Source organism: Boleophthalmus pectinirostris, unplaced genomic scaffold (assembly GCF_026225935.1).
Source record: "Boleophthalmus pectinirostris isolate CB_2022bp ecotype Guang Dong unplaced genomic scaffold, ASM2622593v1 HiC_scaffold_5, whole genome shotgun sequence".
NCBI classification, from domain to species: Eukaryota; Metazoa; Chordata; class Actinopteri; order Gobiiformes; family Gobiidae; genus Boleophthalmus; species Boleophthalmus pectinirostris.
Window position 1 is genome coordinate 33,170,741 of NW_026571404.1, and position 22,022 is coordinate 33,192,762.

Genomic DNA, 22,022 nt, shown 5'->3' on the forward strand with positions numbered 1-22,022 from the left:
GAATATCTGGATAGTGCTCAAAAAACGAATCATTTGTACTTTGACCTGATTCTGACTTACATATCTTTTTTTTTTTTTGCTGCGCAACTGTTTAAAAATAAAAGTTCATTTATAAACTGTTATTTTTAAAGCTACATTTTACTGACTACAAAGGTTCATTTTGTATTAACAGTGTGCAGTAAAACCACAACTAGGACTTACTTATCAACTTATGATGTAAACATCAGTTGCATCACTTTTGCTTTTTTGTGTTCATAGGTTGTCGTCTGGCTGTGTCCCACCGGCCCATGCAGGGGGGGAGAGTGGCCCCATATTAACTTTTATATCCCCACTTCACCCTAACATTCCATAGCTCTGATACTCAAACACACACTCGTATACAGTGGATGCTTTTATTTGGTGTGCACCACAAAGGGTTAAGTGAAGTTTTTCCAGAACGCTAAGTCCTCCTCCCCTTCACCACTCCCCCCGGAATGGTCTGTCCCAGGACCACATGAGGCGCGTGTGTGTAGAGTGTGGAGACATATATATTGGGCCATGTGCAGTTGGACTTGGAGTTTTGGTCAGTTAGTGTAGCAGTTCTAGGCTAGGACACTCAGCCTGCTCCTCCTCTTCCTCCTCTTCCTCTCTGCAAAATCACAGGACTATAAGATCCCTGAGAATTTACTCCAGAGACGAGACCCAAAAACAGCCCAAAGATGACTGATCATTTGGACGATGGTTCCTTCATGTTCACATCTGAGTCTGTGGGAGAAGGGCATCCAGGTGAGGACAAAACTTTTGGAAATTTTTTTTGAGCTATTGTGAATATCTGCAATTTTTTTTCTGTTCTTTTCCATACAATGAGTAAAAAGTTGTCTTGAGTAGCTTTGGACAGATTTTTTGTAATACATATTTATTAACTGTTTTTATAGTAGGTCATTAAAGGGGTTGTCTATTTCAGTAGAGCAACTTTCCCATTCAGAGCAGACTATTACAGATTTTTTGAACTATTGTGAAGTATCTGCAATTTTTTCTGCTCTTTTCAATCCAATGAGCAAAAAGTTGTCTTGAGTAGATTTGAGTAGACTAATTACATTTTTTTCTAAAGCAGATAGTAGGCCATTAAAGGGGTTGTCTATTTCAGTAGGGCAACTATCCCATTCAGACTCACATGTGTTTACTGCCCCCACTCATTGACAGCAGCTGTACAGAGTGGGTGTAGAGTTTCACAGACAGCCCAGAGCGGCACTGGCTTTTTGTACTCGAGTAAAAGTACAGTTACATGGCTAATAATGTTGCAAGTACAAGTACTGCTGTTAAATTTGTAATTAAGTAAATGTTTAAAATCTGCATGAAAAATACTACTCAAAGTACTACTAGGGCGTAATGTAAAAGTACAGGTACATGGCTAATAATGTACTTAATTATAAGTAAGTACTGCTGTAACTAATTAAAAGTATGAAGCCTCCGTGAAAAAAATACTGCTCAAACTACAACTAAAGCTTAATAGTCACTTTTGTAAAAAACAAACAAACAAACAAAAAACAAAACAAAAAAATAGTAGCCTGGTATTTTGGTATTTTAGATGATTTTTTTAAGGCAAGTTACACATTTATATGCTAATTACATGGGTAGAATTATACTCCATTACAGATTCAAGTACTTAAAAACCTACTCATAAAAGTATAATTACCCAAATATTCTAGTCAGTTACAGTAATATGAGTTAGTGTTGTCATGATACTAAAATTTTAAACTCAATTTCGATATTGATTGATAATTCAGTACTGATCCCGATACCATGATGATTAAAAAAACAAACAAAACAAAAAAAACTCTATTTATTTAGAAAACAGAATGTGATTTTCAGCATTAAATGATAGTACTTTCTTGTATATTCCCATGTGTATACTACTCTATGTGCTCTTATACTTGTTCTGATACAGCTCGAAATCATCAAGTGATTTTTTGTATCGATACCTGCTTGTAGACAAGTAGACATTTTCAATACTTCAACACTAACATTTGTATTTGTAATAGTTATCTTTCATTTTTGGTTGCGTACAGTGTTTTGAAGTGTGTTAACTGACCATTTACCCTGGAACTAAAGGTAGATTGTGTATTGATTAAGGCTGTCTGAAAGGTTATCACATCAGCACGTGTTTGTGGTATTTATCAGTGTGTAATAGTGTGTTTATGACCTGTTGGATAACAAGGACACAATGTTGTCTATTATATACTAATAACAGCTAGATAAGAATGATGGCATATTATTATTTGAAGTAATAACACACAGAGATCAATAACACACAGAGATTATTACTATGTTGATTTATCGTTTAGTATGTGAAAGCTGGTACAATATTTTTTTCGGTATTTATCGTGTAGTTTTTCTTTGATAGTGTGAAATTTTGGGTAATTTTTTTTTTACTATACGATACGATTTAAAGGTGCACTGTGCAACTTTTGTGGTGGGGGGTCTGCCACCTGCTTGTCTCCATGAAGATGTTATTGCTTTGCCTGGAATGTTCCTGTTTTTTTACTTTAAACATAACCATCTATTAACCATTTATTCATCACGGATGCTTCTATTGCTCGAAAATACAATAAGTCTCTCTGTGAATAGGGTAACCTCTCCGCAGATCTGACCTGTAATGTGGCTTATAGTTGTCTTCCTTGAGATTGATAGGTTTCACTGAACAGACAGTTGCGTAATGTACCTTTAAGCGTCGTAAAAGGTTGAATAAAAACATCTATGATTCATTACACATGCAAACGAATGACTAAAGTATTTCATTCTGCTGTTTAACTATTGCAGCACATGATATTTTAACAATATTGTAAATTTAGAATTGTTTTTTTGGTTTAAATCTTCTTGAGTTTTTGTGTCAGTGCATAAATTATTTTCAATTTCAGCATTTATCATCTATATTTTCTTCAGCAATATATCAAACTTCTAAATTTGTTATTGTGACAGACCTAACTCTCCCCTTTTACCTCCTATGTTTTGTGCTATAAACAGATGTGGTTTCAAGATTAATTGATAATCAGGAAAAGCAACACAAACTAAAGTCAACAGCAAAATGACAGATATGAGACTCACTGTTATGTAAATGAGTGTAGGAGGCACAGTTTGATAAATCATCTGGATCTGATTGACTTGGAGGGAGTGGTCGGTTGTGTGTGAATGACGGGACCAGGGGCGGTGCTAGGGAGCGGCTTGGGTGGAGTCTGGTCCCCCCTAAAATGGCCAATGCATCCCCATAGACCCTTTTTCATCAGATATGCAATCGCAACTGAAAATGTTCAAATGGCAGCCTTAGAGTGTTGACAATTACTCACTACACAGTGCTAAATACATTTAAAGGGACCATATTGCACTATTTTTGATCTATGTTGTTTCATTTATCATCTATATTTTCTTCAGCAATATATCGTACTTCTAGATGTGTTATTGTGACAGGCCTAACTGTCCCCTTTCACCTATTTTGTAATGTGATGGTGGTGCCAAGATTAATCAATAATCAGGAAAAGCAACACGCAAACTAAAGTAAACAGCAAAGGTGACAGATATGAGACTCACTGTTATGTAAATGAATGTAGGAGGAACAGTTTGATAAATCATCTGGATCTGATTGACTGGCTTAGAGGGAGTGGACGGTTGTGTGTGAAAGAAGTGACTGGGGCGGTGTCAGGAAGAGGCTTGGGTGAACCCCCCCTAAAATGGCCAATGCACCACCTTAGAAGATTTTTCCCCCATTTTCATCAGACATGCAGTTGTGACTGAAAATGTTCAAATGTGCTGCAAGTGACTCACTAAGTACATTTAAAGGGCTCTTAACGGGCCCTTATTATCTATGTTATAATGTTGTTTCCTCATCCAAAACATACCAAGAGTTTTGTTGTATTTATTCACACATGTTTAACACACAGTCCCTGCATATTTAGGCTGAGTTCTTCTTTCAAAACACTCTGTTCCACCTTATGCGGTAATAGAGGAAGTGCTCCATTGTGTTTTCTTATACCTTCACTAGAATCATTTGGGTAATGTCAGCCCCGAATTTAATTTGCTTATTTCTACTATACAAAAGTTAACTTAGGGACTTTATTGGTTTAATGGGGAACTCATGTGGGATGTCACCAGCTACTTGAAATTGCAGCAGCTGCTGAAAGCAGCACATACTTACATCTACACATTATTGACCAGAAAGCTGTAAATTTACCATGTCTAAACTAAAAAATGCAAACAAATGACTAAGAACAGGAGATAATGATATTAAAACACACACAAGTGTAGCAAAAAGGTGATTTACTGTTTAATGCTTTTCACAAAAATATAACTTGAATAGTGTTTCTTAATAGTTGTTTCATAGAAACGCTTTTGAGTATTCCTGCATATTTCCCCTCCTTTCCAGATCTTAACATAATTAATGATAATAATTCAAGAAGTTCCATGTTTTTAAAATTCATAGATCTTACCTGTTGCCATTCTAATCAGTTTTGTAAGTTTTGTATTAAAATGTCAAATACCAATGTTAAGAGGTCCAAAAGTAGAAGTAGCAGTAGTAGTAAACTACATAATGCTTTGGGATCTCAGCTCTGATATAATGTTTTTTTGGTCTGTGTTTGTGTTTTTAGACAAAATCTGTGACCAGATCAGCGATGCAGTCCTGGACGCTCATCTGAAGCAGGACCCTGACGCTAAAGTGGCCTGTGGTGAGAAATAAAACACACACAACCTCTCTTTATATAAACACACAGAGACCAAGAGTACTAGTTTACTTTCTAATGCAATTTTATACAAAATCTGTCTAAAAAACTGTTTTTAAGATTGATTCAAGCTTAGTAACCACATAATAACTACCCTAAATCAATGCCTGTTATTCAGACATTTCACTACTCGCTTCACAGATTAGAGGTGAGAGTTAAATATGCCACTTACTTGGTTCAGATGCTGTAGAACTGCTGTAATGGAGCTTAACAGTATCTGCCTGCTCTGGTTCCGAAGTGCATTTTCCATAAATTTTTCCCATAGACATTTATACATTTTCAAATATAAACAGTTCAAAGGCATCGTGGAGCCTAACCAGCCATGTGCTTACTAATATCCATAATGCGATTTGTCCAAAAAGGTTGTTTAAAATGCAAGATTCTGCCAAATATTTTAATAAGTTTTTGCTTTATACAGTTTCAGAAACATATTTTAAATAAAATTATAGGTCTTGTGCTCATTAGTTACATAGCTGATTATCCCCAAACACGCTTTCCAATTTTTAATACTATTTGGCTCTGTGCCTGGCAACCTCACCGCAAGTGTAACTACTTCCTGTCCAATTTTAGCTCTATAGTTTTTGCTGAGTCATGCTAAAATGAATAAATATTTAAAGATAAGGCAGTGAACAGGGACCTGTGGGTAGATATAACAGACAACATGTTAAAAGGTACACAAATATAAGGAAAACTTCAGCGGGGGATATTTCTGTGTTTAGAAAGAGAGACAGTAATGCTAATTTTAAACAACCCCACGCACTGAAGTATTCTACATCTCAAAATAACTGGGTAGTCTTTAATTAATTTCAATTTTAAAGTATTTTTATTTTATATTTTATGATTTTGATAAGTGGCTGTTAGTTTTGAGACACAGTGAGCTAGAGAGAGACTTTTTTTCAGAAAGTATGACAAATATGAATGTAGTTCTAGAACCGAGGGTGTGCGTTCACTATTGAGCTCCATGTAACACTTGTACTTGTATCTGCAGAGACGGTGTGTAAGACGGGCATGGTGCTGCTCTGTGGAGAGATCACGTCGAGGGCGGTGGTCGACTATCAGAAGGTTGTGAGAGACACCATCAAACACATCGGCTACGACAACTCAGACAAAGGTATAGAGCACATTTAATAACAGACAGTGCTGTCCCAAAGTGCTTTACAAGATGGATAAATAAAACAATAAAACCAGCATAAGCTATTTTGAGCTTTGTACCATAGTAGTATATGTCCTTTTTAAAATGAAAAAATTTAACTATTTTCTGGTCTATGTTTGAATGTTGTTTCCTCATTAAAAACATACCTGGATATTTCCTCTAAGTTCTTTTCTTAATCAGAAAACACTCTGTTCCACCTTATGATGTCATGTGGCAAAACAGGATGTGTTACACTGTGCTTTTAAACTCCATACACCTTCACTAAAATCATATGGATAATTTCAGATCCAGAGTTGCCAGTCTCTATAGAACAAAAGGTGAAAGATAGCTGTTAACTTCAAAACTACTACTTGATGACATCACAAGGTGGAACAGAGCATTTTGAGCTTTGGAGCCTTACAAGGATTACTCAGACATGTATGACTGAAACAAAACACAATTGCAGGTTATATTTTCAGTGAGATAACAACATTATAACAGTTTAAAGCTCACAAAAGTCAATTTCGTGTACATTTCGACTAGAGTTATTGTCATTGGATTGCCAGCAGAGGGCGCCAAGCACTTATTTCTAGCTGTGCTCAGGTCCTGATGTGGAGAATATTTTCACACAAATATACACAATTTTTGTTACAAAACAAGAAATACAATTTAAAAGATGAAACCATAAAATGTCTATTTTAAATAAACACCAAATTTCTGTCAGTAAAATGTTTGTAATGGTGTGTGCAGGTTTTGACTACAAGACGTGTAATGTGCTGGTGGCTCTGGAGCAGCAGAGTCCAGACATCGCTCAGGGGGTCCACGTCGACAGAGAGGAGGAGGACATCGGGGCAGGAGACCAGGTTAGTGCATTATGAAACTTTAACATTTTTAACTCAAAGTACAGCTTTAGCAAAGACTCCCCTCAACAACAATAAGTAAATAATAATGTCCATAGACTGTTTATATAAATCGACACAGCTAACTTGCTAGTCGCCACGTTCCTAATAGGAAGTAAGCATGGGTGTGCTTCCAGCTCCATCGACTCTGGCTTTAATTCACTTAATACTGAAAAACTGTGATCCCTCTCTCCTTAACCGCTGCTGTCATGCTCCTCTCCAGGCAGGCGTTGCAGATTTGCAACAGCTAATTGCCAATTACCTACTTACTTCAAATCCATATTTTATTAGCCTTTTTTTACTCAGGAGCCTTTTCTCCCATCCATGCTGATAAATGTGGACGATGCAGATTGTGCAAGAATGGCTACACACAAACGGCCTGCCAGAAGTGCAAAATACTTTTTTTGTTTACAAAGGATAAAAATTGTTTCTCGGAGCACCACATGAAAAAGTGATGTTGTTCTGCCGGTGTAAAGCACTGTTATACTGTGCTTTATGTTTTTATTGTTATGAAAAGTGTTATACAAATAAAGTTAGTGTTCATATCATTTTCAGTCTTCAGTGTTAATTTACCACACCAGGCCAATGTTGCAAATCTGCAACATCCCAGAACGCATTGGACGTGAAGGTCTCGCTCAAAAAAAAGTCAGGATTGTATATTACTACCCCATATGATCATTTTCCCCAAATATCAGATTTTTCCTGTTACTAAAATTTTATTTGAGCCTGAGAGGGTTAAAATGTTCATATTACACGCGCTACATCAGGGGTGTTCCAACTGTCTCCTGGGAGCCAAATCTGTCCCTCAAACCATTCAGGCTTCCTTCTGAATTGGCCCAACTGAACATAGGCAGTACTTTTTACTTCAAATTCAAATATTTTTGTCACAGAAACCTCAATAGCATCAGTGCGTTGTGATACAGACTTCAAATGTGTGTTCCAAGACTTGTGGTGGCTCTGTCAAACTTATGTAAAATGCATCTATCTGAAAGTATCCTGCTACTCCACTATGAATATGTTTCAGTGAAAAAAGGTTGGACATCCCCGCTCTACATGATCCTGGTGTTTTTATCTCACTATTTTGTCTGTATATAAAGATGTGAATGATAGACAGCTCCCTCTAGTTGAACTTAACTAAACTCCTGATTGCTTGGGTTGAAGAAAAAATTGTGTTCAGATTAACACCACCATCACTGTCGCTACAATCACCAACCAAGCATGTGAATAAATACAGGCTACATAAATGTATTCTTATTAGTGTGTTTTTGTATTTTCATTGCTTTTGTTTTGTGTGCCCAGGGCCTCATGTTTGGATACGCCACAGATGAGACAGAGGAGTGCATGCCCCTCACCATTGTCCTCGCTCACAAACTCAACGAGAAAATGGCCGACCTCCGAAGGGACGGGGTCATCACGTGGCTCCGGCCAGACTCCAAAACACAGGTCTGAAAAGAGCCCAGAGACCACAGTGTTGTATAAACCATTTACATAGTTATCACATAGATGCTCCCATGTTCAGGTGACAGTGCATTACGAGCAGAAAGACGGAGCTGTCATCCCCAAAAGAGTCCACACCATCGTGATCTCTGTGCAGCACGATGACAACATCTCACTGGAGGAACAGCAGCAGGTGCTCAAGGAGAAGGTACAAACTCAAACACTGAACTGTAATTATATTTACAAAAGAGTGGCAGACCTGTTTGAATAACTTAAAACTTGTTCCTCAGGTCATCAAAGCTGTTGTTCCGGCTAAATATCTGGATGAGAAGACAGTCTACCACCTGCAGCCCAGTGGTCGCTTTGTGATCGGAGGACCTCAGGTGAGCCTCTGTGCCCATCTTAAAGATTTGTATTTTGTCAGGAGGATGAATTCTTGGGACTTGTGTCTGTGTGGAAGCCAAAACAAACATGATGACGCTGACAAATGTACCTCAGCCTATTATTTATTTATGTATTTATATATTTATTTCTTTTTGACCAGCCCTGCTTTGACAAACCAATCAAATATTTATTTGACTTAGTTCAGAATGATTTCAGTGAGAGCTGCCCCAGACCGGACTCTATTCAGAGGAGTACACATATCAATCTGGGGAGAGCCAGGTTTAAAGATTTGTACTTTTACTCACGTTTAAGCTTTTTTTTAACAAAGGGACCACTGCTGAAAATGATTTCAAATCAGCTAACCCAGGCACTTTTTACACTGTTTGATAATGATTCATGTGCAAAATCCCTTTTCAAATAAATGAAAGAAATCTGACCTGTAGTCCTTAATGTGTGTAATGTGTTTGTTGTTGTCAGGGTGATGCGGGAGTGACGGGCAGAAAGATCATCGTGGACACATATGGAGGCTGGGGTGCTCACGGAGGAGGAGCCTTCTCTGGAAAAGACTTCTCTAAAGTGGACCGCTCCGCCGCCTATGCTGCGCGCTGGGTCGCCAAGTCTCTGGTCAAAGCCGGACTGTGCCGGAGAGTCCTGGTGCAGGTGAGGATCTCTCCTTGAACCTGTTTAAACCTGTTTCCCCTCTATGTCCTTGTCTGCTCCTGTATGCCCCTCTTTACTCCTGTCTGCCCCTGTATCCATCTGTCTGAACCTGTCTGCTCCTGTCTGCTCTTATCTGTTCCTGTTGACTCCTGTAACATGCGCTGTTTCCACAGGTGTCATACGCCATTGGAGTGGCTCACCCTCTCTCCATCTCCATCTTCACATACGGCTCATCAAAGAAGACTGAGGCTGAGCTGCTGCACATTGTCAACAACAATTTTGACCTGAGGCCGGGGGTCATCGTCAGGTACACAAACACACATGCACTCACACACGCACACACGCACACATGCACGCACACACACACGTACACACACACACATATACACACATACAAACACACACCACTGCACTGAACAAAACACAACTGTTAAAAATACAAGGTTATGTACAGTGTCAGGTAAAAAATCCTCAGTCCAGTTGGAGAACATTTTGGCTCAGAGGCAGCAGCACCTTATAATTATTAGTTTTCATACTGAATGACAATTCTAGTTTCATCAACTGGAGTTACAGGATTGCCATGTAAAAAACAATACATGATACATCCACTAGGAGGAGCTAAATGCATACATAATTGTGGGAATGGCTTATGACGAGCCCATGGAAAAGGGAAAACTATTCATTTTATTATTTAATCAGAAACTGATGCTTGTGGCTGACTGTGTGTGGTGTTGGCAGGGAGCTGAACCTGAAGAGGCCCATCTACCAGAAGACAGCCTCCTACGGGCACTTTGGTCGGCCTGAGTTCAGCTGGGAAGTGCCCAAAAAACTGGTTTACTAATCCCACCCCTGCTCTACCCACGAGGGACAAGCTGTTGTGTGCCAGGGCGCAGACACGAGCTCCTCATGTGAAATAAAGAAATGTTCATGCAAATGTGGCAGTAGACAATGGACATAGAGACAGGACAGAAAAACTGATGATGCAGATAATACAACCAGCCACTAATTTGGGAGCAGAGTCAGTGTGTCACATTATTGAAATGCTGCTAAATCACCAAAGCTACTAAAGTCTTAGAGGTTTCACCACAGTCTTAATGTTTGTGTGACTGGACAGAAGAGCCTGCGCTTGGAGAGGGCAGAGGGCAGAGGCTCCTCTTACACTGTAATTTGCTCATGCATTTTCTCAGAATTTCTTTAAGAGACAAACACAAACGTGTCTTTGATCACTTTGACTGTTTCCTGGGACCTTTCTTTGTATTCATGTGTGAATGAACTTTTGATTGCAATTTAATTATTGTTGATTGTAGGTGCTCTGCATTTTAAGGACAATTTTTAGTTTTGCAGGGCTTATGTCATATTTATCAAAGTATTTTTTCACCAACACTATGGTGATGTTTCCTGATATTTCTGCTTTTGTGCCAAGACTCATGTTTGTATCAAATACACAAGTTTTCACATTTCCATGGGTCCAAAGAAGAGATCCAGTCTTTAGTGTATCTGTTCTGTGTCTGCGGAGCTCTGAGGGCAGGTTAGACCCCGAGCTTCTACAGTGTTATGAAAGAGCAGTCACTGTGACATCTGTGACTAGCTCCAGAGTTACTGTGAAAGTGACCTGTGTAAATAATTGTCAACAATAAAGAAAAGTGAAACTGAACTGGTGCAGGTGGTTTTTGATGAGTCACACATTCGGATTAGGGCCTCATATGAAGTACAGGCTGCTGGCAAACCTGGAATCCAGACTGGAAAAATTCTACACTAGGGCTGGGAATCACAAGGTCCCTCACAATACAATACAATATTATCACAATATGGCAATGCATGTAAAGATCGATATATTACATGATACTCTGTGATATAGTGCTGTATTAGAGCAACAATATTTCTTTGTTAAACCACTACTTGTGCAAAGTTAATAAGTACATCTATTTTACTCATGAAAACAGTGAATATGTCAAGGGCATTGCATAAACAAGTTTCCTTCTATAAATACACAACAGTAAGTAGTTAGGTGTACATTTTAGGTATCTGTACTTTACTTGAGTAAATTTTTAAGTGGATATTTTCTTATTTTTACTTCATTACATTTGAGAGCAAGTATCTGGACTTTCCACTCTTCCACATTTTTGAACAGGACTGAATAGTATTAGTATTTTTCATTATTGTCTGAGACCTGCTGAAAATACCAACAATTTATTTTTTATCATAATTTGAGCAAACAAAAATATACAAATAAAAACTGCTAGGAAAAAAAAATATGGATGCAACTGTTTCTACTAAGCAAAATTCATCCCAAATCTTTATCAAAATCAGTACATTTGAAGCTTCATTACATCTCAAAATATTTTAACTTTTTTATCACTGAGTAGAAAAAAATAAATAAATAAAAGATTTAAAAAAAGCTAAAACATAAATAAAAACATACTACAGTGGTTACTACTGGTAATTTCGATATTTATGCACACCTCTATTCTACACAGCATTGGAGAAGTAAAACTAACCAAGCTTACCAATGTCATATGTCATTATTTAAAAAAAGATTAAAGAAACGGTCTGTTTTAAACATGTATTTATTGAACATTAAGGCATATAGACATACAATCAAGTTTAATTATAGATTTCAAAGCTACCAGATCTTTGGTTATTTTTTTTTTTTTTATATATATAAAAGTAAGGCACATCGGAGAATTCGGACAGTATATTGGATAAAAAGTCTTCCTTTAATGATTGCAAGAATAAGGTAACTTTTTTATATATCTATTTAACTATGATTAAAACAGCAGAAGCAACAGCATTGTGGCTCCAACCACCACCCTCCACCCTCCACCCTGGAATGTTTACAAAAGTATCTTTGCATGATCACGATTAATAAAATTAATCTAATACGAGAACAGAGAGGCAGCAGCTATTCTTCTAACAAAACACAAATATACAAATCAAACAGATATGACTAAAAATAAGGTCCTTTCAGGGTAATGGTGAGTCTGTCCATTTTTGGATGGACTTGGGCTGGTGCTGGGAGACTTTCCTGAGTGCAAACTTGAGAGACAGGCAAATGGATATATTTAAAACAGCTTGTAAAACCAGTGTGGCAGTGACAGAGTGGGACGGCAGCATTCTTATACCATTAAAACACAATTTACAGGCCAAGAAGTTTTTTAGTTTCCAGTTCTGACCTCAGTTCTCTTTAAAGTCCTTCATTACGCAAAATTTACTCTCATGAGCTTTAAGACGTGTTGGAGTGGAGCTGCCTCAACAAAAACATACATCTCTACATCACCAAAGCTCAAAATGCTCTGTTCCACTTTGTGATGTCATGTAAAGGTAGTTTTCAAGTTAACAGCTACGTTTTATCTTTTGTTCAATAGAGATTTGCAATTCTAGGGCTGTAATCATCCAAATAATCCTAGTGAAGGTGTATGGATTGACACAGTGGAGCACTTCCTGTATTACCACATGACATCACAAGGTGGAACTGAGTGTTTTCTGTTTGACAGAAGACCTCATCCTAAATATGCAGGATTTTTTTTGTGAATGAAAACATAATAAAATACATCTCCAGGTATGTTTCTGATGAGGAAACATCATTATAAATCAGATCAGAAAATAGCGTAATATGGACTCTAAATACTTTAAGAAGAAAAGAGAAGACTAGAAATGGTCCAGACTATTTCTTGGAGTGAAAGCTTGTGTGAAAAATGTAACACTCAAAGGTTATCAGAGATCATTCAGATTAAAATGACTGTAACATCGTAGTAATACTGATAAATAAGAACTATTTACCATTTGGCATCAGAAACTATGACCTGTGAATGAGTCTTCTAATTGTAGCTCCAATAGACTGAGCCCAAACAGCTTAACCCAAACTGACAAAACATTAGAATAAGGTGTTAAAACCTCTCATTTAAATTAGTAGTTATTTAATAAAATTGTACTTTAAGCTTTACAAAAGTGTTTGCATTATAAAGCTTATATACTGATATGACAACGCTGATTCTTTCTCTAATTAAATCAAATTCAAGTGGTTCCAGGGAGAATACATTAAGGCCATTTGTGTGAAGGACCAAAGCTATAGACCGGCTGCTATAGAGCTGTAAAGTGAAGATGTCATGACTGGGTCAGCTGATTTCTATCTTTGTTTTTGTTCCTTATTTCATCAAACAAGAGACAGTTAGGCTACATCTCAAAAGCATATAAACTGTATCAAATATGTAAATTATGTAGTACTAATCTAGAATAGCATAGACTTCCCCTCCCTTGTGCACTTTCCGTCACGGTTACAACCAAAGATCCATGCTTATGACCTTGTCAGCTTTAAACAGCTGCTCTTTTTAATGTGAGAAGTGTTACAGCCAAAAAACAAAACAAAAAAAAGATGATGGATCTGGTGCTCCCCCTTGTGTATTCTTATGGGTAAACTGAATTATACATCTTGAGAAGTGCAATTTCATGTTAAAATTTCACAAATTGACAACTAAACACTTTTTATCTTATAGCTCATAATTATTATAAAAGGTGCACTGTGTAACCTGCTTGTTTCTATGTTTCTATAGATATGTCAATACTCTGCCTGGAATGTTCCACAGTATGACATTAAACAGCTCTACCTTACATTTACTCAGACGGGTTTATAGCTCAAAAATACCTGAATAAAACAATTCACAGATCTGACCTGTAACTTGGTCTGGTTTGGTCTCCAAGATGATAGAAAGGTTTAATGCCCTACTGTGAAATATTCCAGACAAAGTAATAACATCTCCATAGAGAAAAGTGTCTGACGGGCCCATTGCACCTTTAAAACATAGGCCTATTTTAATTTACATTGTAAGTCTTAAAAATGTCAGACTAAGGTAGCATTGCTGTTATGATCTGTTATTATAATGTCATGACAGCTTTATTTTAACAAATCAATACTTTACTTTTTAATTAGGCCAATAAAAAAAATTGTGTGTGTAGACTAGAAAATAGAAATATGAATAATTCTGTAGTCTTCATATCATCATAATCATAATGACACCAAACAGGAAGTGACATCACACTGAACAACTCTATTCAATTCTACTGGCCCCAGGTTCAACTGGTCACATGACTTTGGCACAAATTGGCAGCAAAGGTGAACAGGGTTAAACTGTGCACCTACTCAGCATATAGGTGCCCTGCGAAACATTTCTAGTGAAGGATCTGCCACCTGTTTGTCTCCATGGAAATGTTTTGTCTAGAATGTTCCACAGTATGAATTAAACCTATCATGAGAGAGGTTATAGCACTACACTACATTACAATTCAGATCTGTGGAGTCTCACCTATTCACAGAAGAAATTATTGTTGGAATTATTTATGTTATTAGGTTCTTTTTTCAGACCGAGAGTTTGTTTTCATACCTGTCAATTTGGACTGCTCACTAGTGTTCTTCCACAGAGATCACGTGATGTTGCTGTGACGTATCTGGTCAGCTGATTTATACAAGTCACAGCAACATCACGTGGAAGATTGCTAGTCAGCAGCCGAAACTCCCAGGTATGAAAAAAACAACAACAACCTAGTAACATAAATTATCATAAGACCAAATTAACCTCATTGGAGGAATTATTGTACTTTTGAGCAACAGAAACACCCATAACAAAAAAACCATAACAACATCTCTGTGGAGACAAGTAGGTAGCGGATACTCCATCAGAAAAGTTACAGAGTGCACCTTTAAATGTGACTGAACTTTATAGTAACTTAGCTTGACTAACTATTGTGAACAAAACAAAATTGGACTTGCATTCAACTATTTTGCAAACTCCAGCCACTCTTAAGGCTCACGTGATGCCCAACGCTGGAACCTCCACAGACCACCTAGAATCACAAACACGCAACTTCTCCAGGTTGTTTTGCTAATGTAAACCAACTGTTTCCATCCTCGTAAAATACAGAGTGTATGGTAATTGTCACAGTGATGCGTCAGCCAAGACAACATAAAGCTTGTGTTTGTATCCTTCATACTGTAGCTGTTTGAGAGGCACATTATTCTTTGTTAAACGTTGCAAATTGTTCAGCTTTTCAGGATTGTTGATACTTTGCAGCTGACGTTGTCAACATTCCCTGAGGGTGTCGTGCAACTGTAGGCACTGGTCTGTTTGTGGCTTTTTTAAACTTTAATCTGAGCTTTGTTTTAACACAATCTGACCAGAAAGAACTGACTTAGTTAGGTTTAGATGATTTGTGTTGTCAAACATGTCCCTCTCAAATAAAATACAGTTAGACGCTAGTTAGTTTTAGCCAACAGTTTTTCATTCAGTCACTCTCACCTTTTTGTTGAAATTCAAACTCCTAAACAGGACCGTGAACACTTGTATTGATCAGAGACTCCTGAAAATGTGTTGTAAATCAATTGTGTATTTTTTCCTTGAAACTTTTGTGGTGTAGGGTCCGTCAAATGCTTTTCTCCATGAGATGTTATTGCTTTGTCTAGAATGTTTCACAGTATGGTATTAAACCTTTACATCTTCACAGAGACCAATCCAGACAAAGTTACAGGTCAGATCTGTGGAGAGGCGACCCCGCTTACAGTCAGAATGCCTGTTTTTCTAGGTATTTTTGAGCTCTAAAACCACCTGTAACTGAATAAATGTAAGGTAGAGCTGTTTAATGTCATACTGTGAAACAATCTAAGTACAGCAATGACATTTCCATAAAAACAAATAAGTGATGGAACCCCAACCAAAAAGTTACATAGTGCACCTTGAATATTACAACTTTGGTTGTGTTCGGATTGTGTCTCCACAGTAACTGGTGAACATGCTGTCAATACGCACACAGTACATGAAGAACACCCCCAGAGGATGTCACTGCAAAGTATCAATTAATAATGTCTCGAAACACTGCAAAGTCTTGCTGTATGCCCCCAAGCTGGTACATTTATTGCGCCGATTGTGATTCTAACCAGATGACCTCGCTCCTCTGTTTCTGGGGTTAATACTGTCATAGCTCGGGCCGACCAGCAGCCCCCGCTTTCTTTCGGAGAATCCACACACTGCTTCATGATGCTCTGAAGTACAGCTGCTCTGGATTTGGCACGCGATTGGAGAAAGAAGTCGGCTGTTTTGGTTTTCAACTTGTGCAATGTGCAATAATGCGAACTGGCGATTCTAAGGCAGGTTCTCACAGGATGGACAGAGTTTCAGATGGGTGGGGCGGGTGCGGGTGAGGGTGGGGCAGGGTGAGAGGTGGCAGGGGTCCCAGGGAGTCCACCTTATGGGCCCCTGCTCCTCCGCCCCGGGCCAGCACCGCTACAGTGTCCCCAGACATACCGGCGAACTCAAAGGCAAAGGTCCCATAAAAGAGCATGACGGTGACGCAGAACACCCATTCAAAGATGGCTGACGCGTGCTGTAGGACGAAGCTCTCCTGAACAAAGAAGACGCCGCCTGGAAGTTTGGTTAAGGACTAAAACTTCAGAAAGCGTGCAGGCAAACATCAACATTCTGATTATTATTAATACAAGTTAATAACTGAACACAAGTTTGTACCTATGGTTGAAAATATAACACTTTGAGTTCTAGATTTAAAGGAGCGCTGCATATTTCAGTGTTTCTCAAATAGTGGTACATGTAAGTGTGGCCCTATGAAGTTTTAGTACTTGTTTAAACAAAAACAAGGACATAAACATAATTCTGAAATACCATATCCATGGTTTAGTCTCATTTTAGACCTGGTTTAGCTCTAAATTACGCCTTATAAAGTCCGGATTTAGATCTGGTGATACAACAAATCCAAATATTATCAAAAGTTAAAAGGTCCTATATTACACAAAATGAATTCTTGTGAGCCTTAATTTATGTTATAGTGCTGTTACCTCATCAAATACATACCCGGAGTTGTGTTTTGTTTCCTTTACACATGTTTGAATAATCCTGGGTTATTAGGCTGTTTACATCTCCAAAGCTCAAAATTCTCTGTTTCAACTTGTGATGTCATGAAGCTGTAGTTTTCAAGGTAACTGCTACCTTTTACCTTTTGTTCAGTAAAGATTGGCAATTCTAGGATTGAAATTATTCAAATAATTCTAGTGAAGGTGTATGGAGAAAAAAAAGAATTATGAATTTCCTGTACTACCACAAGACATCACAAAGTGGAACAGGATGTTTTCTGTTTGAGAAAAGAACTCCAGAATTTGTAGGATTTGTGTGTTAAATGTGTGAATGAAACAAAACACAACTCCAGATATGTTTAGGATGAGGAAACAACATTATAATATAGATCAGAAAACAGTGCAATTTGGATCCTTTGAAAGTTTGAGTACAACTAGCATAGTTCATTCATCTTCTACTAGTCCAGTACAAATAAGAAAAACTAATGATCTATGTTCCATTTTGTATCTATATAAACAATAGATTATAGAGCATAGAGTCAAAGAGTTAAACTGAGAAGAAGAAGAGAGTAATATATGTTGTTTTCATCATGCACTTCTCATTTTCAGTTTTGCAAGTTTAAGAGACAATTATTTTGCAACCAGATTATTGTGTTTAGTTCCACATTTTGCTACGTAAGTAAAAGCAAAAATGTTATGTGGTAGCTGATTGTATCTTGATCAGATGAAAAATATAGAGTCTAGAGCTAATGACTAAAATTGTTCATTTTTTAATCACTAGCATTGTTTTTGTACAATATGATTCACTTAGAAGAGAGTTTACTGCAGTAGTAGTTTTAATATTATAGTTTGTCTTAATCATGGTCATTTTTATAAAGCGCTTTTCCACCTTTAAGGCATTCAAAGCACTTTACATCAAGGAACCACTCACCCATTCACACACACAATCATACACCAGTGTACGCAGACACTGGGGGTGAGGTGGGTTAAGTGTCTTGCCCAAGAACACAATGGCAGTATTCATCTGTGGGAGCTGGAATCGCACCAGTGGATGTGACTGATTCGAACTGCCAACCTTCAGATCAACTACCAACTGAGCTACGCCTATAGTTACAGGCCTAATGTGAATACGATGTTAAGTTTAAGCTTCAAATGTCAAAGAAATGGACTAAGGGAGTGTGATGTCACCATATACTGTATACAGTATATAAATGGACATAGCCAACGTGCTGGCCATCGCATTCCAAATAGGAAGTTTGCATGCGTGCTCTTCCAGTTCCTACTGACCTTGGCTCCCACAAACTTACATTGGAATATTTGTGACCCCTCTCTCTGTAACTGCTGCAGTGAGCCTCTAGTGACTAGGTCAGGAATCGGAATACACTAGATGGTTTGCAAGAACCCCAGAAGTGCGAGCCCAGCCATGCTGGCACCAATTCCCGAGATCGAGGATTTAAAGCCGGAACAAAGAGAATGTTTGGCAAATTTTATCAAGGGGAAAGATATTATTGCCCTTCTTCCTAATCCTAATGCTGTGAGGTCAGACGGTTTCCACGAAGTGAAACTGGCTGATGTATCAGGCTAGTGAGCCTCGTCATTTTGGTCTTAAAATGTTCATATTAATCCTGGTATTATTATTTCGCTATTTTCTCTGTCAAAAAAATCCTATTCATAATATACAGCCTAGTTCCAAATTCGCCCCTGTAACCACTAGCATCGTGCGTTTCATTTGAGTGGAACCAAACACTATGGGTGACATCACACTCGCTTTAGTACACTTCTTTATACAGTCTATGGACATCACCCATAGCGTTTGGCTCTAGTCAAATAAAGCCTAGTTAGGCTGCAGTAGAAGCGAATTTAAAGCCGTGTTTCCTATTTGGAACAGGAACTTATTCATGGACAAAATAGCAAAATAAAAAATACCAGAATCATGTAGAACGGGTTAATACAAACATTTTAAGACCAAAATGACGGGGCTCACTGCAACACTTACAGAGAGAGGTGACCATTTTTCAGTGTTACGTCAACTGATACCAGAGTTGACGGAGCCGGAAGTGCGTACAAGCTCACTTTTTATTTGGCAGCTAGCGGGGTAGCCAAGTCCATTTATATATACAGTCTATGGTGCTTGATAAGGTAACATAATACATGGCCCTAATGGAAATACAACTGTATAACAGCTCATCTTTATGTAACAGACAATACTCCCTACAACGGTACAACAACTCACCTTTATGTAACAGATAACTATGTCCTGTCAATCATCATATCATCTTTGCACTGTTTTCTTTATGACCGTTGTATATAGCTGAGAGATATTTGTATTTCTATATTTAATTTTTACTTGTACATTTAAATAATTAAGTCTTATTTGACACCAGTCTTTTGGTATTTTTGCTGCTTATTTAGAATTGAGTATTACCATTTAAGTTTTTTTTCTTTATTATAATATATTGTGATGTGTGAGCTACTGTGTCCAAATAATTTCCCTTGTGGCTCAATAAAGTCTAAGTGTAATATAAGTTTAATATAATGTGAAGTCATGTGACTACAGTGTGTCAGTCTGGAGGATACTGAGCACCAGGGCAACGAAGGCCAGCAGGGTCATGGCGGCTCTGAGGTGTCCCACGCAGTACTCGGCGTGGGTTTTGGCAAGACGGTACGTGAGCGCAGACTGCAGACTCACAAACAGCATACTGGTGGGGAACGCCACGCCAGCGCCAACGTAGTGCAGGACTTTAGCGTTGTCCACCTGAACACAGATGAGAAAGCACAGAACAAATTAGAACTACTATCTGAAGACCTGGGACAGTTGTTTCATCCTCTGTTGTCTTTTATCATTTTGTTTTATTGCTTTAATTTATTTATTCTTATGGGTCAATTTTAACAACAAAGATAATCGCCACTGTATCACCAGAATATTTTAAAAAAAGCTACTTATCCATAAAGATTGCCTCTAGAGCTTTTATTCATAACAAAGTACAATACTATAACACTTGTTTAAATATGGAGCCTATTCATAACTGCATTAGCATTAAAAGTGCACTATGTAACCTTCTGGTTGGGGGTCAGTCACCTGTTTGTTTCTTTGGATATGATTGGATTCCAGGCTCTTTGCTTTGGTCCCGATGATAAAAAGGTGTTAATGCCATACTGTGACACATTCCAGACAAATCACTAACATCCTTGGAGAAAAGTATGTGATGGACCCTCCATCAGAAAAGTTACACAATGTACCTTTAAAATGATGATTACTCGTGTCCATAACAGTTTGGCAAACTTTACTAATTATCGTAATACAATGGTTAAGATGAATAAAGAATTTTTAAAATCCAATCCACATCTTTCTCTCTGAAATATATAAACAAATAATCATTAAATATTGTCATGGACAATATTTTGTTTTTAACATATTTATATGAATAATTCACATAAAAATATGAGCTCAGTTTCAGTTTCAGGAGTTTAATTGCCCATCAGTTCTTTTTAAAACATGCATTATTACTCAGAAAAGGGGAGGGGTGACAATAGAACTAACCACAAGAATGATACAAAATACAATAGACGAAGAGTCTCACTGTGCACACACACACACAAGCTTAGACAGGACATAACAGAGCTCACAGGAGGGCAGAGAAGACTTCCTCTGCTTGTGTTGCATATAAACACTGTCACTAACTCAGAACTAGAGTTACAAATGATGTATAGTAGTTGGAAACAGTGGGCATTCCTGTGCAGGATATACAAAGTTGATCTGGGTGACTTTTTATATTGTCTCGATTTCAGTACTAAGGAATAGACTCAATTCTCAAAACTGATTCCGAAACGACAATGATAATTGAAAAAACTATTTCTTTAGACAATAGAAAGTTATTTTCAACATTAAATCATAGTACTTTCTTTAATATTACCATGTGGTCTTATATCTGTGTAATCCCTCAGTGGTCCTGGTAGGTTCCAATGTGGTCCATGGGTGTACACTAGTCTGTGTGCTCTTATACTTGTTCTGATACAGCTCAAGATCATTCTAAAGCTATTCAGGAAAGGTTGATTTCTGACCTGTGAATGTGACTTTTTTAGTATTGATACCTGCTCAAATGAGTTTCTAGTTTCAATACTGGTTTCAATTTCAGCAGACAACATGACATCACAAGGTGAAAGTGTTTTATATTTGAGAAAAGGTCTGAACATAAATATGCAGGGTTTGTGTGTTAAATGTGTGAATGAAACAAAACACACCTGCAGGTCTGTTTGTGATGAGGAAACATTATAACATAACAGAAAATAGCATAATATGGGCCCTTTAAACTTTATCTGGTGACATGTGAGCAATAGTGGAAGAAGTAAATTTTGTTACTTAAGTAAAAGTACATATAGTGGAGCAAGAAAATTGTTAAAAAAAAAAAAAAAAGAAAAAAGAAAAATACTTTTACTTCGATTTCCAAGTCGATTTAAGTACCAATGCAAAAATTGACTTAAAAAGTAAACAGTAAAAGTATTTTGCAAAGATTCTGAGATCTAATGAAGCGTAAAATGTAGTGATTTTAATAAATATTTGTGCTGAATTTTGTTTGTTTTGTAATTTTCTGGCTGTTTTTATTTATATATTTTTGTATACTCAAACCTCAGCCTTTTCAGCAGGTCTCAGATAATAATAAAAATACTTTTACTTTTCAGTTCAGTCCAAAAATGCAGTGGAGTATAAAGTACAGATACCTGCTCTCAAATGCAGTGAAGCAAAAGTATCCACTCTAAACTGACTTAAGTCAAAATTAAGGTATCTGTATTTTACTTAAGTAAGGTACTTTAATAGTTGTAGTAGTAGTAGTTTTAGCATTGTTTGTGAGTAGTACAGTAGTACAGTAGTAGTAGTAGTAGTAGTAGTAGTAGTACAGTAGTAGTAG

The 22,022-nt window shown here is 37.4% G+C and overlaps 2 protein-coding genes across 2 annotated transcripts in view; one reads left to right on the forward strand and one right to left on the reverse strand.

The window, feature by feature from the left end:
* The first annotated feature begins 364 nt into the window (after positions 1-364).
* mat1a (methionine adenosyltransferase I, alpha) lies at positions 365-10,917 on the forward strand. Its single transcript, XM_020929340.2, has 10 exons — positions 365-765; positions 4,620-4,697; positions 5,740-5,862; positions 6,634-6,746; positions 8,082-8,225; positions 8,302-8,427; positions 8,510-8,602; positions 9,081-9,263; positions 9,437-9,570; positions 10,002-10,917. The coding sequence occupies exons 1-10, from the start codon at positions 699-701 to the stop codon at positions 10,102-10,104; spliced, it is 1,164 nt and encodes a 387-aa protein (XP_020784999.1). The 5' UTR covers positions 365-698; the 3' UTR covers positions 10,105-10,917.
* An 897-nt stretch (positions 10,918-11,814) lies between these two features.
* Positions 11,815-22,022, reverse strand: part of zgc:154058 (Transmembrane protein 150A-like) — a 39,422-nt gene continuing 29,214 nt past the window's right edge. The window contains exons 7-8 of the mRNA XM_020929590.2: positions 19,693-19,870; positions 11,815-16,672 (exon numbers count right to left, since the gene is read on the reverse strand). Coding sequence (XP_020785249.1) covers positions 16,407-16,672; positions 19,693-19,870 — 444 coding nt within the window. The 3' untranslated portion in view covers positions 11,815-16,406. The remainder of the gene's footprint in view (positions 16,673-19,692; positions 19,871-22,022) is intronic.